At 48.6% G+C, this 23,195-nt stretch overlaps 1 protein-coding gene across 3 annotated transcripts in view; it reads right to left on the bottom strand.

Moving 5' to 3' along the window:
* DMTN (dematin actin binding protein) overlaps window positions 1-23,195 on the bottom strand; it is a 60,369-nt gene that overhangs the window by 31,062 nt on the left and 6,112 nt on the right. For all 3 annotated transcript variants that reach the window (XM_079987577.1, XM_079987578.1, XM_079987576.1), the window contains exons 2-3: window positions 4,056-4,116; window positions 1,623-1,679 (exon numbers count right to left, since the gene is read on the bottom strand). In XM_079987577.1, coding sequence (XP_079843703.1) covers window positions 1,623-1,640 — 18 coding nt within the window. In that variant the 5' untranslated portion in view covers window positions 1,641-1,679; window positions 4,056-4,116. The remainder of the gene's footprint in view (window positions 1-1,622; window positions 1,680-4,055; window positions 4,117-23,195) is intronic.

Below are 23,195 nucleotides of genomic sequence, written 5' to 3'. Positions count from 1 at the left end.
CCCAGCTAGCAGTTCGAAAGCACAGCAAAGTGCAAGTAGATAAATAGGTACCACTCCGGCAGGGAAGGTAAACGGCATTTCCATGCGCTGCTCTGGTTCGCCAGAAGTGGCTTAGTCATGCTGGCCACATGACCCAGAAAAACTGTCTGCGGACAAACGCCGGCTCCCTCAGCCTATAGAGCGAGATGAGCGCCACAACCCCAGAGTCGTCCGCGACAGGACCTAACGGTCAGGGTCCCTTTACCTTTACCTTTACCTTTACCAAGAGAGCACACAGCAGTCTTTGCCAGCTATGTTGGCTGGGGCTGATGGGAGCTGCCATTCACAACATCTGGAGGGCACCAGGTTGGGGAAGGATGGAGCGAGCTAAGCCTCAAGGGGTGTTGGGTGGCTGGAGACTGGGAAGCTCCATGCATCAGCCATCTCCCCCCTTTAATGCACGCTCCTGCGTGTGAATTCTGGAGTGAATTTAATCTCAGCAAAGACACTGGAGCCTCTGATCAAATTCAGTTCATCAGGTGAAATCACAGACTTCTGGGATGTCACTAACATGCCACTTTTAAAAAAAAATCCCTTCATCGACTTGATAAAATATCAACAGAGGGTGTTGGCTCTTTCTTCCAAAAATATTTCCAAATGGGTGTTGGAATCTGTTTTACTAGAACTGCTCCCCCAGTTTGCATATTTCTGCTGAGCAGAACAGAAACCCACTGATCATTCTGCAAATATGCTACAGCTACCGTTTGAAGGACATGAATCCTGCCAACAGGGTTTTCAAATTTCACAGAGTCCAAAGGGACCTTGCAGGCCACCCTATTCAACCACTCTGCTCAACACAGGAAAACAGAGAAGGAGATTTAGCGCCATTTAATTAGATCCCTGGTCACAACACAGCCCTCCCTGTAGTGCTGTAACTCAGCTTCTCATTTGCAGGTACTGAAAGAACCTGATGGGTGGGCTGATTATTACATTCAGTGAAGTTAAAGAGAAGATTAATACAGAGCAAGTAACCCCTTTCCCCTCACTCAACCTTGCAACCACATGTTTCCCTCACAAAGGGACTTTAAAGCCCTAAATGGCCTCGGTCCAGTATACCTGAAGGAGTATCTCCACCTCCATCGTTCAGCCGGCGTTTCACAGGGAGGGTGCCACTTCCGAGAAGGCCCTCTGCCTGGTTCCCTGTAACCTCACTTCTCGCAATGAGGGAACCGCCAGAAGGCCCTCGGAGCTGGATCTCAGTGTCCGGGCGGAACGATAGGGGTGGAGACGCTCCTTCAGGTATACTGGACCGAGGCCGTTTAGGGCTTTAAAGGTCAGCACCAACACTTTGAATTGTGCTCAGAAACATACTGGGAGCCAATGCAGATCTCTCAGGACCGGTGTTATGTGGTCCTGGTGGCCACTCCCAGTCACCAGTCTAGCTGCTGCACTCTGGATTAGTTGTAGTTTCCGGGTCATCTTCAAAGGTAGCTCCACACAGAGCGCATTGTAATAGTCCAAGCGGGAGATAACCAGAGCATGCACCACTCTGGTGAGACAGATCCCCTCCTCACCCCATAATGAGAGCCCCACAGAACCCATGGAACCCGTTTCCCAGTGCAGTCCCAGACCAGCTCGGTTACCTTCTGTAGTTTCTCCATTCAGTCTCCTGCTTGAGGGTCCAACTCATTCACCAAGTCCTGTCCAAGGAGAAGGAGGCAGGTTACATTAGAAGGAGCAGATTCTCACAGGGCCAGTTTCTCCAGAAGTGCCTTCCTCAACTGGGTGCCTTCTAAATGTTTTGAACCAACTCTTATCTCTCCCAGACAGCAGGGCCTTGATGCTATCAGCCCCACAGCATCGTACGGGGCTGTTGGGAGTTGAAGTCCAAAACAGCCTGTCCTATAAGGTTCCTCTTGTCATCACTTTGGAACAGCCAAGGGGAGCAGTCTGCCTCCATCCCACCCCCCTCCGACTGACAGGTCACATCCTGGGAAATCACAGCTAAGCAGGCAGCAGCTGAAATCTCTCGGCCTCATTTTCCCATTGGTAAAATGGAATGGCAGTGATCTTCCCAAGTTATTCAGAATTATACTGGGAAAATGAACAGGGTAAAAACAGAACCACGTTAACCACTTTGAGCTTGTGGAGAAATAGGCAGGATGGAAATGGAATAAATAACAAATTAATAAAAGGCTCCATGTGCATTAAAGGCGATGCAAAAGCTATGAATGAAATGCAGCACCTCCTCTCTCTCTTTCTCTGTTAAAGCATCCTAAAAAGGGGTTGCCATATAGCACATTTTGCATTACTCCACCCCCATCGTTCTGCCCGGACGCTGAGGTCCAGCGCCAAGGGCCTTCTGGCGGTTCCCTCACTGTGAGAAGCAAAAGCTACAGGGAACCAGGCAGAGGGCTTTCTCGGTAGTGGCACCTGCCCTGTGGAACGCCCTCCCTTCAGATGCGAAGAAAATAAGCAGCTAACTTATCTTTAAAAGACATCTGAAGGCAGCCCTGTTTAGGGAAGTTTTTAATATTTAATTCTGTATACATAAGATGATTGGACCCCATTGAACTTGAAGCATGGGAAGCCCCAACAAAAATTTATAATTTGGCAAAATATTTGGACTTTATGATATGTATTTGTATAATTCTTCACACAGCAGTGACAGCACCAGGTTAAACTATGGAACTCCCTCCCACTGGAGGCAGTGGGGAGAAGACTATCGATGGCTACTAGTCAGGACGGCTATGCTCTGTCTCCACAGTTGAAGCCAGCATTGCTGTTGTGAGTCACTTTGAAGATGATTCGGCTACAGAAAAGAGGCGTACAGATGAGGGGTCCATCAGGAAGGCCAAGGAAGGAACCAGGCAGGCAACTCCCAACAGGACTTTTTCGCCGCCACAGTTCTGCCACGTCCAGGTCTCTATGGGCTTTGCCTTCCTACCCTATTAGGGGGCTGAGGTTGCCAAGCGTGGACTGTGGGCGGCAGGTGAGGAGGGAGAGGGATAGCAGAGTGAGGGGACGTGAAGCTAATGGAAGATGAGGGGCAGATGACAGGCACATGAAAGATTCATGGCTCGGTGGCAGGGGGCTGGGAAACGGCTTGGATGGTGGGCTGGGGGTGGGGAGGGTTCAGGCCAGCATGATCTCAGGATTGCAGAGGTGAAGCTAAGAGATTCACATGGAGGTTGCCCAAGAAATACTGTTTTTGTATGCCACAACTGCAGCCAGAATTTTGTTGGCCCAAAACTGGAAACTACAAGAAGTACCAACAGTGGAAGAATGGCAGATGAAGATGATGGACTTTTCGGAGCTGGCCGACCTGACCAGAAGAGTCCGCGACCAGAAGGAGGAGGAGTACCAAGAGGAATGGAAGAAATTCAAAGTCTATTTAACTAAATATGTTAAGATAACTTAAATAGAATTACTTGCGAGTATCAGATAGGCCTAGGATTTAAATATGTGATGTTATAGAATACTATGTCTAAAGTGAAAATGAAAAGAAAGAAAGATGTTAATTGCCTAAGTATATTTTATGTGAAAATAGTTTTGGAAAACTGTTACAATGATATACCGTATTTTTTGCTCTATAAGATGCACCAGACCACAAGACGCACCTAGTTTTTGGAGGAGGAAAACAAGAAAAAAAATATTCTGAATCTCAGAAGCCAGAACAGCAAGAGGGATCGCTGCGCATTAAAAGCAGTGATCCCTCTTGCTGTTCTGGCTTCTGGGATAGCTGCGCAGCCTGCATTCGCTCCATAAGACGCACACACATTTCCCTTTCCTTTTTGGAGGGAAAAAGTGAGTCTTATAGAGCAAAAAATACGGTACATTGAAACTCAGCTTGGGGGAGTCAAGGAAGTCATCCAACAATGTAAACAAAGTGGAATTATTATATTTAAGATTTTTGTTTGTTTGTTTGTTTGTTTGTTTGTGTATTTGTGTTTGTTTTTAAATATGGAAAACCAATAAAAATTTTTTTTTGGGAAAAAAAAGGAGATTCACATGGAGGGAGCCGCAAAAAGCCAGCCTCTGTTAGAGATGGAGAAATAGGTGTGGGGGCCACCTACCTGCTCACCTGGCTGTTCCCATCCCTCCTGGCTTGGCTGGCACTTGGATGAGCGGCTCCTTCTGCAAGGAGAGACAACAACAAAATATAAGACAAAAAACAAAAAATATAATCCAGAAACAATGGAAATGTCTAAATGATTATTTATGTAAATATTGTAAGATAAGAGGTTAGAAGTTACTTGAAAGTACCAAACAGGCCTAGGACTAGAATAAGAATGAATTCTAAAAGAATATGGACAGTAAACTGAAGGAGTTAATTTCATGAGAAATAGGATTTTGGAGCGCTGTTACAAAGCGATTCAATGAAATTCAGTTGGGGGGATGGGATTTGAGGAAGTCAGTTAACAATGAAAGTTAAATTGGGTTTTAGAAGTAATAGGTCTATTATTTTTGTTTTATTTTTCTTCAGTATTGTAATGTATGTTTCTTTTTGTGTGTTATATATGATATGTTTGTGATAAATGTTGAAAATTAATTAAAAAGAATTGGAAAAATAAATAAATGATTATTTATGTAGACAAGGATTAAATGTAAGGTATCGGTTGTGTTCAGGATAGATTTATGGAAGATTTAGAAAACTTATTGATTAGAATATTTGTGTGAGATGGTATGGGGAAAATACAGAATGACAGATACAACCTTGCTTAAAATCTATATAGGAAGCGCAGTGTAAGTGATGGAAGTCAACCAATGAATTTTTTTTATTATTTTCATATTGAGATATTTGTACAATAAATTTGGAAGAAATTCTTCCAACTTCTTTTTCTCTCTTTATTTCTTCTTCTTCTTTTCTCTTTTGTTCCTTTTCCCATATATAAGTGCTTATTTGAAATATATATATGTATGTATGTATTTGCAAAATTTTGCTGATATTTTGTAACAATTATGTTAAATAAATTATTTATTTTTAAAACACACACACACACACACACAAAAAACACAAATGGGTGAGCAGCTCCCAAACTGCCCAGCTTGTAAACTGGGGGTAGGCAGGTCTCAGAAGTGCCTTCAGCCTCAGAGACTGAAACACACGGAGAAGAGGAAATTTGGGACAGGCCCAGGTGCTTGATTCATTCACCTGCTGAGAATGATGGAATGCCTGATGGGCCACCATCTTCACAAATCCATCCGTGGAGACAGAATCATAGAACTGTAAAGGTGGAAGGGAACCCCGAGGGTCATCTAATCCAACCCCCCCTGAAATGCAAGAATCACAGCAAAAGAACCCCCTGGCAGATGGCCAGCCAAGCTCTGTTTAAAAACCTCCAAAGAAGGAGAGTCCGCCACTTCCCAAGAGAGTCCGTTCCTCTGTTGAATAGCTCACACTGTCAGAAAGTTCTTCCTAACTGAGCACAAATCAGAAGACCAAGAGCTGTCCCAGCAGGAAACTGTTAAGTTGTGGGTGAACATATCAGACAACACAGAGATTCTTCAAACAGCTCTAGTTTATTCACAGGCCAGAACAGAACTGAATTGAAGGGTTCAGCCAGCCTGCTTATATAGAGCTCAACTACAAGGCAACAGTAACAACTTTCTGTAACTATCCAATCACTGAACGTCACTTTCAATTCCTTATTTGCATATGTGGACCTGAGTGAAAACTATCTACAGTATCCCCCTGCTGGCCCAGGGTGAGAACTTCAGTACATAACAGAAACCAAAGGAGGGACAGCATCTGAGATCAACCCAGCAGCAACAGCAACACCACAAACAACTATTTACAAACTGAGTCCCTTTTTCCCAGCTGTGTTCAACTAACAGTCTCTTCCCCACAACCCCCATTTTCATGTGTGTTATTTGACTTTTATTCAATTTTAATGTGTGTGTTTTTTTTAGAAAATCTTTATAATTTTTCACATAGACAAATATACATAACGTATAAAACAGAAAACAATACAAATGAATAGAAACAATAAATCAAGAAAAAATAAAGGGACAAACATAAAAGAGTACAATATATTACACTTACATGACAAATTAAAATACAGTGATACCTCAGGTTAAGTACTTAATTCGTTCCGGAGGTCCGTTCTTAACCTGAAACTGTTCTTATCCTGAAGCACCACTTTAGCTAATGGGGCCTCCCACTGCCGCCGTGCCGTCGGAGCACAATTTCTGTTCTTATCCTGAAGCAAAGTTCTTAACCTGAAGCACTATTTCTGGGTTAGCAGAGTCTGTAACCTGAAGCGTATGTAACCTGAAGCATATGTAACCTGAGGTACCACTGTATGTAACTTCCAATAGTTCTCATTACGCTGCTTGTGTTATCTGTATTCTTTGCACAGATTCCTATTATTTTAATGTTTTCGTTCCACTTCCCCAACAACAAACACTGGGCTCAAAGCGGCTCACAACAGTCACAATAGGGGAGGGGAAACAAATGCTGTAAACACTGGAATATCAAGCACATAAATAGAGCAAACCAGAACCATTAATTTATCGAACAATGAATGCAACTCAGTAAAATCACAGCAAGCCGAAATATCAGAAAGAGCTGCTGAGCAGGAGCCCCTGCGCCTGTGAGGACATGTTGGGGGTCTCTCTCTTAGCTCAGTGGAGGGGAACTGGCTCCGCTGGGTCTGCCAAAGAGGCCTGTCTCTGGGCTGGTGACCAGCAACTGATCCATGCCCGCCTCTCGCGCCCGCCTGGCACTTGCCAGCCAAGGGAGAGGTAATGAGCCCTTTTGTCGCAAGCAACAGCCCCCAGGGAAGGCTCCAGAGGAAGGCCCTGGCAACAGCCAGGCAGGCGGAGGCGCTCGGCTGACAATCAGAGCCAGCCCTAATGAGCAGCCTGCTTTCTGGGAGGAGGAGGGAGGCAGCAGTGCGGAGGTGGGTGGGTGGTTCTTGCTCACCCTGGTGCTTGCTTGTCGCTAGCAGGGACGAAGCTCAAGGGCAAAGCATCTGCCTTGCATGCGGAAAATCCCTGGTTCCATCCCGGCTGGAACTTCCATGTTGGGCTGGGAAAGATTCCCTGTCTGGAATTCCAGAGAGCAAATACTAAGCCAACTAGGCCAAGGGTTTGGTTGGCACTGTGGTCTAAACCACTGAGCCTTGGGCTTGCCGATCGGAAAGTCGGCGGTTCGAATCCCCGTGATGGGGTGAGCTCCCATTGTTCGGTCCCTGCTCCTGCCAACCTAGCAGTTCAAAAGCACGAAGCGCAAGTAGATAAATAGGTACCACTCCAGCGGGAAGGTAAACAGTGTTTCCGTGCGCTGCTCTGGTTTCGCCAGAAGCGGCTTAGTCATGCTGGCCACATGACCCGGAAAAACTGTCTGCAGACAAAACGTTGGCTCCCTCAGCCAGTAAAGCGAGATGAGCACCGCAACCCCAGAGTCGTTCATGACTCAACTTAACTGTCAGGGGTCCTTTACCTTTTAAGCTGCCTCCTAGGCCCCTAACTTTTTGCTTCAAAGAGAAAGGGATTAAGAAGAGCAAAGAGCAGACACTTGGAAAGACCCATGAGGAAGATCATTTCGCAGGAAAAACAGAAGGAATATTTAGGTAACAATGATACAGAGCCTTTCTCAAGGTGCATCTGCGCAAAGGTAACTCCATGATAGTTCAGGTCCACACGTCGAAGCCCACAGAGAGTCCCAGGCCCAGAGGAAGTGGAATTTGGTTTTGTCCCTTCTCTCGTAACAGGCAATAGTGACATATCCACAATAGCAAACAGCTACATAAAGGAACAGAAGGCAGCCATTAACCACAGATGAAACAAAGGGATTTCCGTATGGTTGCCTTAAGGACTCAAGAACATAAGAAAAGCCTCCTGGATCAGGCCAGCAGTAGTGGACTTTGGGCTCTAAAATTTCAGAGGCACCCTGGGCAAGGCTAAAATTCAGTGCCCCCCCCCCCCTTTTGCGCTCTGTTCTGCACCATTGTTGTGGTGCCCCCTGCAGCGCATTGCAGCACTCAGTGCAACCACATCGGCCGCACCACCCTAAAACCACCCCTGAGGCCAGTGGCCCATTGAGCCCAGGATCCTGTTCTCACAGTGGCCAGTCAGATGCCTGTGGGAAACTCATGAGCAGGACCTTAGACTACTGCAATGTGCTCTATGTGGGGCTACCTTTGAAGGTGACCCAGAAACTACAACTAATCCAGAATGCGGCAGCTAGACTGGTGACTGGGAGCGGCCGCCGGGACCACATAACACTGGTCTTGAAAGACCTACATTGGCTCCCAGTACGTTTCCGAGCACAATTCAAAGTGTTGGTGGTGATCTTTAAAGCCCTAAACGGCCTCGGTCCAGGGGACCTGAAGGAGCATCTCCACCTGCATCATTCTGCCCAGACACTGAGGTCCAGCGCCAAGGGCCTTCTGGCAGTTCCCTCACTGAGAGAAGCAAAGTTACAGAGAACCAGGCAGAGGGCCTTCTCGGTAGTGGCACCCGCCCTGTGGAACGCTCTCCCACCAGATGTCAAAGAGAACAACAACTACCAGACTTTTAGAAGACATCTCAAGGCAGTCCTCTTTAGGACTGTATTTTAATACTTTGTTGGAAGCCGCCCAGAGTGGCTGGGGAAACCCAGCCGGATGGGCGGGGTAAAGGTAAAGGGACCGCTGACCGTTAGGTCCAGTCGTAGCCGACTTTGGGGTTGCGACGCTCGTCTCGCTTTACTGGCCGAGGGAGCCGGCGTACAGCTTCTGGGTCATGTGGCCAGCATGACTAAGCCGCTTCTGGCGAACCAGAGCAGCACACGGAAACACCGTTTACCTTCCCGCCAGAGTGGTACCTATTCATCTACTTGCACTTTGACGTGCTTTCGAACTGCTAGGTTGGCAGGAGCAGGGACCGAGCAACGGGAGCTCACCCAGTTGCAAGGATTCGAACCACCGACTTTCTGATCGGCAAGTCCTAGGCTCTGTGGTTTAACCCACAGCGCCACCCGCGTCCCTATATGGGTGGGGTATAAATAATAAATTCTATTCTATTCTATTCTATTCTATTCTATTCTATTCTATTCTATTCTATTCTTGCTATCTTTCCTTTTTATTCTGGAAAATTTTTAATAAATATTATTAATATATATATATATATTCTATTCTATTCTAAGAGCAACTCTCCCCTCCTGTGGTTTCCAGCAACTGAGATTCAGAAGCATTGCTGATTCCAGCTGTGGAGGCAGAGCCGAGCCATTGTGGCTAGCAGCCACTGATAGCCCTCTCCTCCATGCATAGGTGCCAATTCCCTGGGGCCTTGGGTGCCCAAGCACCCACAAAATTCCCCATGAAGGGGCTGGGCACCCACAAAATTCAGTGCCAAGGTCATGCCTGCTGCATGGCACCCGTGGCCCCAGGCACCCATGGTCACGGGGCCAAGATGGCACTCCTGCCTCCATAACTTTGTTTTTTAATCATTCTGCTGGCAAATGTGTCTTTTTGAACAGAAAAGCTATGTAACCATTTTAGAAACAAAAGGAAAGGCTGCAGCAAAAAGTGCAAAGTTTCAAAGGTGCAACTACATCCTAGCACAACCTTTTTGTGTCTGGTGGTGCCCGCCAGATGTTTTTGACTGTAACTCCCCATCAGCCCACCAGAACATCTGGTTGCAGAGGGCTGCCCTGACACTCACCTTGCCCCTCCCTCAAACATGCACAGCTTGTTCATAAAGGATCCAGAGCTAGGAGTGAGCAGTGAAGATGTTGCCAAATATGGTTGCTGACACTGAATTGTTCAGGCTGTTAAAACAAAGAGAGGTTGCAAAGAGCTCCGAAAGGACCTCTCCGAAAAGAGTGGATGGGTGGAAAAATGGCAAATGCAATTCAATGTCAAGGGTAAAGTGATGCATGTTGGAGCAAAATAATAAATAATAATAATGATGATGATGATGATGTCACGTGTACCTTCATGGGGTCTTAACTAGCTGGTACTGTGCAGGAAAGAGAGGTTGTTCTGAGCGGCTGCTTCTGCAGCAAATAGATACCTAAAAAGCTACCAGAGTTATTGTGCTGGCTTTGCCTCTGGCCCACAAAGGTCCCAACAAAAATAAACCTGGTAAGTTTTTAAGGTGCTGTTGCCTCCAAAATTTGTCTTGCAATGACTGCAGAAGGAACGAGCCTCTAGAAAAAGTGTCTCTTTCTGCTGCCCTTCTCTCTGTGACTTACTTGCCTCACGTCCTTGCAGCTAAACAGAAAAGCTCATTCCTGGACGGCAGGGGATTGTGGAGGAATCTGGAATCCCCTGTGGAAGATGCTGGGACCAGGCGTGTCCCATTCATCTGCCTGAAAGCCGGGTCTGTGCGCGGCGGCAGCGTTAGCAGGCAGGGAGCATGAAGGGCACATTGTGTGTGCCGGAGAGGTCGGCCACTCAGGCCTGGCAGCATCCAGACACTCAGATTTTCCATAGGCATTTTCCATAGGCTCAGAAAGTCAAGGGGAGGGCAAGGAGGACTGGGCGAGGAAGACACGTCCCTTTGTTCTCAAGAGGGCGTATGAGGCGGCTCTCGGGGGGGACGGGACTTTTGCATCAGCCAGCTGCTGAGGTGCTCTGAACCGCATCACCAAGTTGGCTCCTCAGGTAAGGTTTCTGGGAGGTAAAGGTAAAGGGTAAAGGGACCACTGATCCTTAGGTCCAGTCGTGTCCGACTCTGGGGTTGCAGCGCTCATCTCACGTTATTGGCTGAGGGAGCTGGCGTACAGCTTCTGGGTCATGTGGCCAGCATGACTAAGCCGCTTCTGGCAAACCAGAGCAGCGCACGGAAACGCCATTTACCTTCCCGCCAGAGCGGTACCTATTTATCTACTTGCACTTTTTGGCATGCTTTTGAACTGCTAGGTTGGCAGGAGCTGGGACTGAGCAATGGGACCTCACCCCTTTGCGGGGATTCGAATTGCCGACCTTCTGATCGGCAAGTCCTAGGCTCTGTGGTTTAACACACAGCTCCACCCACATCCCTAGGCTTCTGGGAAAGCACTGGCAAAAGGGAGCTTCCCTTCCTCACAAAACGTAACAACATAAGCAGAGCCTTCTGGATCAGGCCAATGGCCCATCTAGTCTAGCATCCTGTTCTCACAGTGGCTAACCAGACACCCATAACGGGAAACTCACAAGCAGGACCTGAGCACAAGAACAGCCTCTTGCGGTTTCCAGCATCGCCGCCTCTGACCATGGGGAAAAAATAAAGGCAGAGCAAAGCCATTGTGGCCATGGAAAATTTTATGGAGGAGTATAAGGCTAGCCCTCTTTTAACGCCGACCAAGCTGGTGGCCATCACTGCCTCCTGTGGCAGAGAGTTCCATAGTTTAACAAGGCGCCAGCCCAGCTAGTGGTTTTCACAAGGGGCTGGTATAGGACCCAAGCTGTCAATAAACTAGAAAGCGTGATTCTGCACCAGCCTGGTGCCTTCCAGGTGTTTTGGACTACTACTCCCATCAGCCCTGTATGAGGCACAGACACATGTCACTGGGGAAAAGAGCAACATATCACTTGGCGAAAGAGCTGCACCCATCACTCTGCATCTTTGCCCAGGTGGACTAAAAGGATCAGGACAGCGGCAGCAACGCCTCATTCAACCCGTTTCCCCCTCAAACTGCTATGCAGACCCTCTCTCGCTGCATTTCCAGTGGCTCTGCAGCGACTTGGACGAAGCCCAAAGACCCCTTCCAGATATTTTGGGATGCATCAGTCCAGCGGCGCTGATGTGAATCAGAGTCCAAACCCCGCGGAGGAAGGTTGTCGGAGCTCCGCCGTGTGAACGGGTTTTGCTCCACTCAAGCCGCGTTTCTGTTAACGTCCTGGTGGCGCAGAGGTCTCCTAGGGCAGCAGTCGAGACCTCTGCCCCGGAGAACCTACATTTGTTGTTGTTGTTGTTTAGTCGTTTAGTCGTGTCCGACTCTTCGTGACCCCATGGACCAGAGAATGCCAGGCACTCCTGTCCTCCACTGCCCCCCGCAGCTTGGTCAGACTCATGCTGGTAACCTCGAAAACACTATCCAACCATCTCGTCCTCTGTCGCCCCCTTCTCCTTGTGCCCTCCATCTTTCCCAACATCAGGGTCTTCTCCAGGGAGTCTTCTCTTCTCATGAGGTGGCCAAAGTACTGGAGCCTCAGCTTCAGGATCTGTCCTTCCAGTGAGCACTCAGGGCTGATTTCCTTCAGAATGGAGAGGTTTGATCTTCTTGCAGTCCATGGGACTCTCAAGAGTCTCCTCCAGCACCATAATTCAAAAGCATCAATTCTTCGGCGATCAGCCTTCTTGATGGTCCAGCTCTCACTTCCATACATCACTACTGGGAAAACCATAGCTTTAACTATACGGACCTTTGTTGGCAAGGTGATGTCTCTACTTCTCAAGATGCTGTCTAGGCCTGTCATTGCCCTTCTCCCAAGAAGCAGGCGTCTTTTAATTTCGTGGCTGCTGTCACCATCTGCAGTGATCATGGAGCCCAAGAAAGTAAAATCTCTCACTGCCTCCATTTCATACTCAAAGCGAGCCGAGAGCGCCCGACGGGGCGGAGGCGCGCAGTGGGGCTGGTGCTGTGCGCCCTCGGCGGTGCTTATCTGTTGCGCCCAGGCAGGGGCCCGCCCGGCTCGCGCCCCCTCCGACCTCGCGGCGCCCCGCCCGGCTGCAAGCAGATCAGCAGAAGCCGCGGGCGCCCAGCCAGACCCAAGGGTGCCTCTGAGCGCGTCCAGAGTGCCCACCAGCGGGGCTTCCGACAGCCGAGGAGAGAGAGAGAGGCAGCCGACCCGGGCCTTCCCCGCCTCGCTTCCTTCCTCTCCCGGCTGCACCAGCTCGCGGGGTCAGGAGGCCGCGGCGATGGAAAAGCCGCTGACGGGGCCAGAAGCGCGCTCGGCCGGGTCACAAGTTCCAGAAGCAGCCGGAGGGGCCGGCCGGACTCGCCCAGCGAGGGGCCCGCGGGCAGGGAGGCAGCGGAGGCGCCCCATGGGCCTTGCACCAGGAACCCCCAGGACCTGGCCAAGGCTTCTCGATTTGTTTGTTTGCATTTTATTGGGTTTTTACAAACAAGGACGTTTTCCAAATAAGTATACCGAGTTTTCTCATGTGCATCACAACAAATAGCATCATTAATGTGGAAAAAATATATTTGCAATATACGTTTCATTGTTCGTGGTCAGTGTTTTGCATTTTTATCCTATCTGTTTCTCCAAAGAGATTGAAGTGGCATTTTCATGGTTCTTTCCCCGCACCTCATGTAATCCCCACAGTGGCGTAGCGTGGGTTGTCAGCACCCGGGGCAAGGCAAGTTATTTGCGCCCCCTAACCCGTGGATTTGCGCCCCCTAACCCTAACCCCCAGATGTTGCGCCCGGTGCGGCCGGCCCCCCTGCACCCCCCACGCTACGCCACTGAATCCCCATAACAACCTTGTTAGGTAGGTCAGGCTGAGAGGCAGTGACTGCCCCCCACCAACGTTATCCAGCGAGCCTCCTGGCCAAGTGGCGATTCAATCCCCCGTCTCCCAGTCCTAGTCTGACACTCTGACCATTACACACTTCCCCCTGTCTATACCGCCCCCACCAACTGGATATGGTACCAGTGGCGTAGCGTGGGGGGTGCAGGGGGGGCCGGCCGCACCGGGCGCAACATCTGGGGGTTAGGGGGCGATAATCCACGGGTTAGGGGGCGCAAATTACTTGCCTTGCCCCGGGTGCTGACAACCCACGCTACGCCACTGTATGGTACAGGTATGCAGGTCATGATGCCAACTTGGAAGTGCATTTCCTCAAGTCCCCAGTAGACCTGGGCCAGGTGCCACCTGCCACCTTGTGACTCCTCAGTTCACCTGCATGTCCTCTGTTGGCATCACCCACTAGGTTGCGCTGCCCTTCAGCTCCTTCTAGAGTCCCAGGAGCCCCTGGAAATGGGTGCCTGGGGCTCCAGGATGCCTGCTGGACATCTAGCACTTTTACAGCGTGCATGTGGCACCAATGACCAGGGAGGGTACCACCAGTGGCACTGGCAAGGAGCCTCTGGGGCACTCATAGGCAGGAGCAAAAAGCCTTGTGGGTCTGCCTGGGACATAAAGTAGCTTTCCTACCATACATTTAGCTGTGATTTCTGCATAGAAGGGGGTTGAACTGGATGACACTTCCAACTCTGCAATCCTGTTATTCTATAGGGACGCAGGTGGCGCTGTGGGTTAAACCACAGAGCCTAGGGCTTGCCGATCAGAAAATCGGTGGTTCAAATCCCTGTGACCATTAGGTCCAGTCGTGGCCGACTCTGGGGTTGCAGCGCTCATCTCGCTTTATTGGCCGAGGGAGCCGGCGTACAGTTTCCGGGTCATGTGGCCAGCATGACTAAGTCGCTTCTGGTGAACCAGAGCAGCGCATGGAAACGCCGTTTACCTTCCCGCCAGAGCGGTACCTATTTATCTACTTGCACTTTGACGTGCTTTTGAACTGCTAGGTTGGCAGGAGCAGGGACTGAGCAATGGGAGCTCACCCCATCGCGGGGATTCGAACCGCCAACCTTCTGATCGGCAAGTCCTAGGCTCAGTGGTTTTTCTTTACCCCTCCATCAAATCAGACTGAAGCTGGTTTAGGGAAAAACTGCGTCAAGCAGAGCATCTCACAGGAGAGAGAAATGGAGTGTGGCTAATGTGCAGACACCCCACTCCCCAAGGCAGCAGCGGGAACGCATTGGAGTAAACAGAGGTGTGTCCACTTCTCTCGTTCCATCTGAAGAGCCTCCATTTAATCACAAGCGACTGGCAGCTCAAAGCCACAAGTTTCCCATGGATTTCTGAGGGCGGCAGTGGCGGCGGCGGTGGAGGGGCTCAAGGAAGTGCCCCTCCCCCCTCTCCCTTTTCAGCAGAGTCCATTAGAGACAATGAAATCTTAATGTAGGAGCCACCAAGTTAATGGCATGGAAACTGCCATAAGGAGAGAGCTGAGCGCAGTCAGGCTCAGGGAAAAAGCAACACACACACTCACAAACACACACAGCCCCACACCCTTTTTCTATATAGGATGTCAGTTCTGGCCTAGATATGCCCTTTTCGCAAGGCAGACGACAGCAGGCCCTTCCTGGCATTGGTGATCTGTGAGGAAGAGAGCAAGCGAGCACAAAACCATCACCATCACCCCCAAAACTGGCCTGGCTGCTGCTATTTTTGCTTCTAGGCCAGTCGCCAGAAAGGGTATGTCCTCACCACAGCCCCACTCAGAATTTTCCATTTCCAAAGCTGGCATCTGAGCCACAGGTGCAGGAGGCAGAGCAGGTTCCACCTGGAGATTTGCAAAGATGCCCTAGAAGAGAAGCCCAAAGTCTATGTTGTGGGATGTGAAACCCAAGAGCAGTCAAGTACAACATTCCTAGAGTGAACATGTTTACACACGGGGATGAATGTTTGTCCAGCCAGCAGGTAAACTTCCTGTTTCTTTCTGGCCTGGGACAGACTTCCTCTGCGTGTGACTAGAGGTGGGTGTGGCCTCACCTGTGCAGGTAATGACAAAAGCACAGGACAGGGCAGCCATCTTTGACTACATGCATTGAAGAAGCAACATCTGCTTAGCCAAAGATGCTCTCTTGGCCAGCCAATAGAGGACAAAGGGACTGTCTCCTTATGAGATAGTTTCCAGGTGTATGTTACTTTTCTAAGCTAAGTCTGCCTTCTGGGATCCAACTGTGAACAGAATGTGAGTAAACTCTTTTAATACTTTTATAGAAGACTGTGTTGTGTCTTATCTTTTATGAGGGAATAAGGGGGAAATACCAGAACAGTTATTATAGAGGCTTTAGCAAGCCTGAGCAAACGCATCTGCTGCAAGTTTAAAAAGGGGAATGTTACTCTGCTGAAATTGTGGAACTTGTTAACACAAGTTGGAAAGGCTATAATCAAACAATATATCCTCTCCTGCATCCCTGAACATTCCCACAAATGTTCCTGCAGTCAGCCAGCTTCTGGATGTGACCCGTCTCGCCCTCCACCTCAGGCAGCACAATATAACGGGCAGTCCTGCTTCCTGCAACCAGAGACAAGTCACCGACTGTCTAGTTTGTTAGAAGCTTCAGATGCAGGCGAGAGTGTTTCAAGCTGGTGGGACAAAGCGTCAGCAGCTGGGCTGATGTTTCCTGCTGAACAGAACAAGATGGAAAAACGAAGTCCCGATACACACATTTCCTCTGCTGTTGCAAGCTACACAGCTGGGCGTGTTGCATCCCAGACTTGCCTTGGAGCTCAGCCACCCCCAAACAGGGTTCAGCATTCCAGGCAGCTCCTGCTGTTCGGTGGGAGAGAGAGCAGGCGCTGCAAACCGGCTCCTTGACCTTTCTGGTGCCTGTGCCAATCGCTACTGAGCTGAGCTGCTTCTCAACTCTGCAAAGAGAAGGCTGTCTGGGACCCTTACAAGGAGGAACTGCTGCTGAAGTTAATAATAATAATAATAATAATAATAATAATAATAATAATGTATTATTTATACCCAACCCATCTGGTTGGGTTTCCCCAGCCACTCTGGGCACCTTCCAACAGAACACTAAAATACAATAACCTATTAAACATTAAAAGCTTCCCTAAACAGGGCTGCCTTCAGATGTCTTCTAAAAGTCTGGTAGTTTTTTTTCTCTTTGACATCTGGTGGGAGGGCGTTCCACAAGGTGGGTGCCACAACCGAAAAGGCCCTCTGCCTGGTTCCCTGTAACTTGACTTCTTGCAGTGAGGGAACGGCAGAAGGCCCTCAGTGCTGGATCTCAGTGTCCGGGCGGAACGATGGGGGTGGAGACGCTCCTTCAGGTATACTGGACCGAGGGCACCTTCAAAGGTAGCCCCATGTAGAGCGCATTACAGTAGTCCAAGCGGGAGATAACTAGAGCATGCACCACTCTGGCGAGACAGTCTGCAGGCAGGTAGGGTCTCAGCCTGCGTACCAGGTGGAGCTGGTAAACAGCTGCCCTGGGCACAGAATTAACCTGCACTGGGTGATTTTGGGGCTGTTGCTGCCTCTTAGCCTCACCTCACAAGGTTAATAATAATAATAATAATAATAATAATAATAATAATAATAATAATAATTGATTATTTATACCCCGCCCATCTGGCTGAGTTTCCCCAGCCACTCTGGGCGGCTTCCAATCAAATGTTAAAAACAATATAGCATTAAATATTAAAAACTTCCCTAAAGAGGGGTGCCTTCAGATGTCTTTTAAAGAGAAGATATCTGCTTATTTCCTTCACATCTGAAGGGAGGGCGTTCTACAGGGCGGGCGCCACTACCGAGAAGGCCCTCTGTCTGGTTCCCTGTAACCTCACTTCTCGCAATGAAGGAACTGCCAGAAGGCCCTCGGAGCTGGACCTCAGTGTCCAGGCTGAACGGTGGAGGTTGAGACACTCCTTTGGGTATACTGGGCTGAGGCCGTTTAGGGCTTTAAAGGTCAGCACCAACACTTTGAATTGTGCTCGGAAACGTACCGAGAGCCAATGCAGTTCTCTTAGGACCAGTGTTATGTGGTCCCGGCGGCCACTCCCAGTCACCAGTCTAGCTGCTGCATTCTGGATTAATTGCAGTTTCTGGGTCACCTTCAAAGGTAGCCCCACGTAGAACACATTGCAGTAGTCCAAGTAGTCCAAGGTTGTTATGGGGATTAAATGAGGAGGGGGAAGAACCATCTACGCCACCTTGGGCACCTTGGAGGAAAGACTGGGATATAGATGTTGGACTAGATGATGCTTGGAGTTCCTTCCTTCTACAATTTGATGATTCTATAAAATGCAACAAACCTACTAAATGGCTCTCTTACAGCACGCAGTTTGGCAATAAGGAGCTCCAGGGAATTTGAAACCCACCCTGGACTGGTGGGGAGAGAGGAAACTTGCCCAGCAGAAAGGTTACTGGATGTTTTGATGCCAGGGACTCTGCAAAGCTTTTTATGGGAATCCAGAGTTATTCGCTTGGGCAAGACCACAAACACTGGCTACTAGTCATGATGGCTGTGCTCTGCCACTACAGTTGGGGGCGTTAATGCTCCACCCCCATCGTTCAGCCAGGACACTGAGATCCAGCGTTGAGGGCCTTCTGGCGGTTCCTCAGGTCCCTGCAAACTTTTTTTATTATTATTATAAGATATTTCTTCAGAGTTTAAAAGTTATAAAAAGGAAAAAAGAACAATACAAAATACAAAGAAAGAATACAACAACAACAAAGAAAGAAAAATAAAATAAAAATGAAAATGAAAAATATATTCACTTCAAAATATAAAAAGAACTGATTAGACCTTTACATAACTTTCTTCCTTTACCTATTTCCTTGACCTCCCCTTACCTCCCAATTTTGTATTCTAGTTCAAATCATTATTTCAGCAAATCCTTCCAACCTTATTTTCATTTAAGTAATTTAATTTATTATATTATAATTTAACGTCCTCTCTTTCATCAAGTTCATCAACTCATTTTTACTTAATCCTTTATATTATTTCTACCAAAATCACCTAATTTTCTTTTTCCAACATCTTTCTAACATTCCTTAATTTTACAACATTTCTGAAGATATGCTTTAAATTTTTTCCAATCTTCCAACCCAGGTCCCTGCAAACTTAAAAAAGAAACTCAAACTTCCTGGCTGACAGTCTCCTCGTCCCCAGCCCCAGCCCCGCAGTGCCTTCTCTCAGAGTCTTTCTGGCACAAACATTATCAGCCAGCTAAGGGCCTTCCCTGTCCTGTCCAGGCATCCACTGTGTGCCTGGATGTGCACAAGTGCATTAGGGAGGGCTGCCTGGTGGGAAAAGACAGACCTTTCAGCCTTCCTTGGCAGCTTCCTGGCAGCCCAGCCCTGGCACTGCTGCACTCCCAAAACTCTGGATCTGAATGTCCGGAACACGGAAGAGCAGAGAGCAGCCGGGTGACATTTCCTAAGTTCCTTTGTGGTGAGGCAATGGGGGGGGGAGAGAAGAGGTCAGGGCACTTGCATAAATCTGGCAGCTGGAAGGGGCACCCCTTCCCCATCAGCTGGAGACTCCCCCCCCCAATCTCTGTGCCATCCTGGCTGTCCGCTTAACTAAGGGCTCCTACTGTGCTCCTCCCCAATGCTCTAAGGGATAAAGAAGTGCTCCTAAGCTGAGAGCCAACCAGGGCAGGATCTGCTGCAGTCTTGCCCAACAGGGGTCTTTGCTCTCTGGAAGGGTAAATGTTTTGCACCCAGAAAGGTGTCCAGTTCCATCCCATGGCTGGAAAACAGCCTTGTTCAACTGGTGGCATCTTCAGGTGCTGCTGGACACCCCGCAACCCTCACCTTCAGCCAGCAACATGGGCAGTAGGTGAAAGGAACTGTGATCCAGCAACATCTTGAAGGTGGGATGGAAGGTTCAGAGGCTTCCCACTGCTAGTGTGGACAACCCTGGTCCCTGAGCTAGACGGACCAGCAGCTAGGCTTGGCACAAGGCAAGCTCCTACATCCCCCTAGAAGCATCTCAGCTGATGCGGAGGCTTTTCTGTGGGATGTGACATAAGCAGTCAAATACAACATTTCCTGTTTGCCTAGAGTGGACATACAAGGGAGTGTTGGTCCAGCCAGTTGAACTTCCTCTTACGCCTGGTCTGGAGCATCCTTCATTTGCATGTGAGCAGGTAGGTGGGCGTGACCCTTCCAGACCCCACAAAAGGTCCAGTCACGCAGCCACGTTCCTCTTTTAATGCCTTTTCTTCTCTTGGACTGCACTGCTGGCTTTCAGCTAGCAGCATGTGGGATGAGCTCCCACATGGGATGAACTCAAACCCTCTTCTGTAACTCTGAAGCCTGCCTTCAGGGATACAACTGTGAACTGAATGTGAGTAAACTTCTTATTACTTTTAAAAGAAGACTGTTTTTATTCTTTATTCTTTTAGGAATGCCAAACTGGATTGCTTAATCAGATCCTGAAGCTGAGGCTCCAAGACTTTGGCCACCTCATGAGAAGAGAAGACTCCCTGGAAAAGACCCCGATGTTGGGAAAGATGGAGGACACAAGGAGAAGGGAACAACAGAGGATGAGATAGTTGGACAGTGTTCTCGAAGCTATGAAGATGAGTTTGACCAAACTGCGGGAGGCAGTGGAAGACAGGAGTGCCTGGCGTGCTCTGGTCCATGGGGTCACGAAGAGTCGGACACAACAAAACAACTAAACAACAAAAACGAATCTGCAACTAGCTTCCTGCTGTGTAAAGAGAGGGGGTGTACTCTGCTGTGTGAATAAACTCACAAGCGTGAGTTAGGAAGGACAATATTTAATCAACATATCCTTTCCTGCTACCCATAACATTCCAACATTTTCCAGAAAGGAGGCAGGAAAATGGTTTATCCGTTTATGAAGCCAGCATTTGGGAAGCCAACATGCCTCTTGCCACTTCTCAAAGACTCTCCCATCACGATGAGCATGGACTGGTTTTCCCAATCCTCAGAACGAAGCCTAAGCGTTGTCCTGCTGGATCCGACCTCACTAGCCCTCCCTAATTCCCAGGGGTTTGGTCTGCAGGTATGTGTGGGCCCTACTTTGCTGAAGGTAGGCAGGTCTGGCCAGTGCCTGGATGGGACCACCTGGGAGCGCCTCATGCACGCCTCTTTGGGTTCCATGATGGAAGAAAGATGAGATATAAATATAAGAGCATAATCGACCAATCTGGACTAGACCCACCTCCTAAAGGTCCACAAGAGCATCTTCAGTCCAGCGTTCTGTGCTGCCAAGAATGGCCAGCTAGATACACCTGAGAAACTCAGAGCCAGGGCTTGAGGCCAATGGCCACCTGTCCCAGCTAAGTAGAACTTGAAGGTAGACTGCCTCTATGATGGCGTGGAGGCTCCACAGGTCTCCTCAGAGGAGCTACATTCAGTGACATCCTGAATGTACTGGTTTGATAGGCAGAACTGGCACTGTTACCTGTGCCACATCAAACCTTTTCTGCATTCATGAGAACCTGGTCTTTCTACACTCCCTTCCTATTGACATGAAGCTGGAACGTTCCCTGCCCTCTTTTTGGTACCTGCTGAAAACATTTTTCTTTGGACAAGTCTGTCCAGACTTTTAGCAAGTTGATGCGAATTTTAATCTGTATTTAGTCTATATTTAATTTAACTTTCTGAAAGTTTTAAATTATGCTTGTTAATTCTTCTTATTGAAACTTTTATTGTTTTATCTTTCTGTAAACACTTTGAAGTGTGTGGGGTGCGTGTGTGCGTGTGCGTGTGTGTGCGTGTGTTTTTACAACCAAGCAGTCTACACATTTCATGAGATAAATAAATTACATCCTGAAAATTGGGGCTAGGCCACGAAATTCATTAAAAAAGAACAGAATAAAGCACACATGCCAAATCCATACCATCTCCAATTGGGATCACACCCATTCCATCCAGACACTGGGGACCAAACGCCAGGTCTTATGTTGCTTCCTACAAAAGCTTTGACAGAGGAGTTCCAAAATTGCCAGAACGTCTGATGGGTCCACTATGTGGATAGGACAAAATGAATAGAAGGAGGCTCTCAGCAGACTGGAGAAATAGGACAGGAGGACAGGAGCCAGTTTTTATAGCCTTGGTCCACAAGTGGTTGTTCTTTATCATTAACACTGAACCTTTGAAGTGTGAGCCAGCCAGGACACTGCAGCACAAGAGTAGCAGAACCCCACAACCCAATGCTATCAGGAGACAGACTGAAAAACACACACTAGCGGAAGCCTCTGATCGGCCTTCAAGGGCAGCTCCTCGCACCGCGGTAGCCTAACCTGCACCCCGGAGATGGACAGCTGCCGCTTGTTCGGACATGGAAAAGAGTCACAGCTGCCACATCACCAGAGGGGCAACTCACAAAAAAGCTCGCCCCTGTCCATCGCAACAATCTGGAGGTCTAGATCTCGCAGTTCGTCTCACAGCTAAGCTGATTTTAATTTAACAGGATTGCCTATGTCAAGAGGAATTTGCTTTCGCTTCATTCAAAATGTGTGGCAAACATTCTTACAACTCATGAACTGCATACCAAAATGACCACGTGGCTGATCCCCCAAAGGGGGACACGATTCCCTTCAGCTCTCTCTGCCTCCTACCCGATTCCCTCTTCCTCCTCTCTCCCCACCCCAGCCCATTTTTCCTGGAGACCCCCAAGCAACTCTCATGTCCATCTTAAACCCCCCTCTGAAAGTCCCCCCTTTCATCGGGTATTATTTGGCTGCGTCCGACATCTTCCAACTCTACATTTCTATGATTCTTCAGCAGCTGGGACAGGCATCTTTGGGGACATTTCCCTGCGCCCTTCTGCCTCTCAGCCTCTTTGCCCAATTCAGCATGAAGCATCTCCTTCTATTCTTTCCCCTCTCACTGGTAAAGGTAAAGGGACCCCTGACCGTTAGGTCCAGTCGTGACCGACTCTGGGGTTGTGGCGCTCATCTCACTTTATTGGCTGAGGGAGCTGGCGTACAGCTTCCAGGTCATGTGGCCAGCATGACTAAGCCGCTTCTGGCGAACCAGAGCAGCGCACAGAAATGCCATTTACCTTCCCACTGGAGTGGTACCTATTTATCTACTTGCACTTTGACGTGCTTTTGAACTGCTAGGTTGGCAGGAGCTGGGACTGAGCAACGGGAACTCACCCCGTCATGGGGATTTGAACCACCAACCTTCTGATCAGCAAGTCCTAGGCTCTGTGGTTTAACCCACAGCGCCACCCAAATCCCTCCCTCTCACTGGTGCCAGACAGCTAATCTCCTCGGGCATTTGGGCCTTACCCTGAGCCCCAGGAGGGAGCTGCTCTCCGAAGTGCAGATGGCCTGTAAAACATCCCTTTCCTTTGCCAGGAGAAACACAGGAAACCTCCCAGCTCGCACTGAGCATGGACTGCAGCATGGGCTCCAGGAACAAGTAGCTGGAAAGCTCAAGGCGTTTAGAAAGAAGAGCATCTCTCCCCAAAGTAAACAAACACCAAGACCAACATGGAAACAAACTGCCAGGCGCATTAGTACCAGGGGACCAACTAATAATAATAATAATAATAATAATAATAATAATAAATTTTATTTATACCCTGCCCTCCCAAGCCTCCAGGCTGCTAACACCAAATATAAAAACAATTGATCGAAATACAGCTTAAAAAAACAAGATTAAAATACAACATTAAAACATTAAAATGCAGCCTCATTTCAGTGGAAAAACTCAATCAAAAACTTTTCTGGGGATAAGAACGTCAAGTCTTCACCAAGGTCCTACGTGGGCCAGAAAA

Source organism: Podarcis cretensis, assembly GCF_951804945.1.
Source record: "Podarcis cretensis genome assembly, chromosome: 8".
Lineage (NCBI taxonomy): Eukaryota > Metazoa > Chordata > Lepidosauria > Squamata > Lacertidae > Podarcis > Podarcis cretensis.
This window is presented reverse-complemented; position numbering and strand designations above follow the sequence as displayed.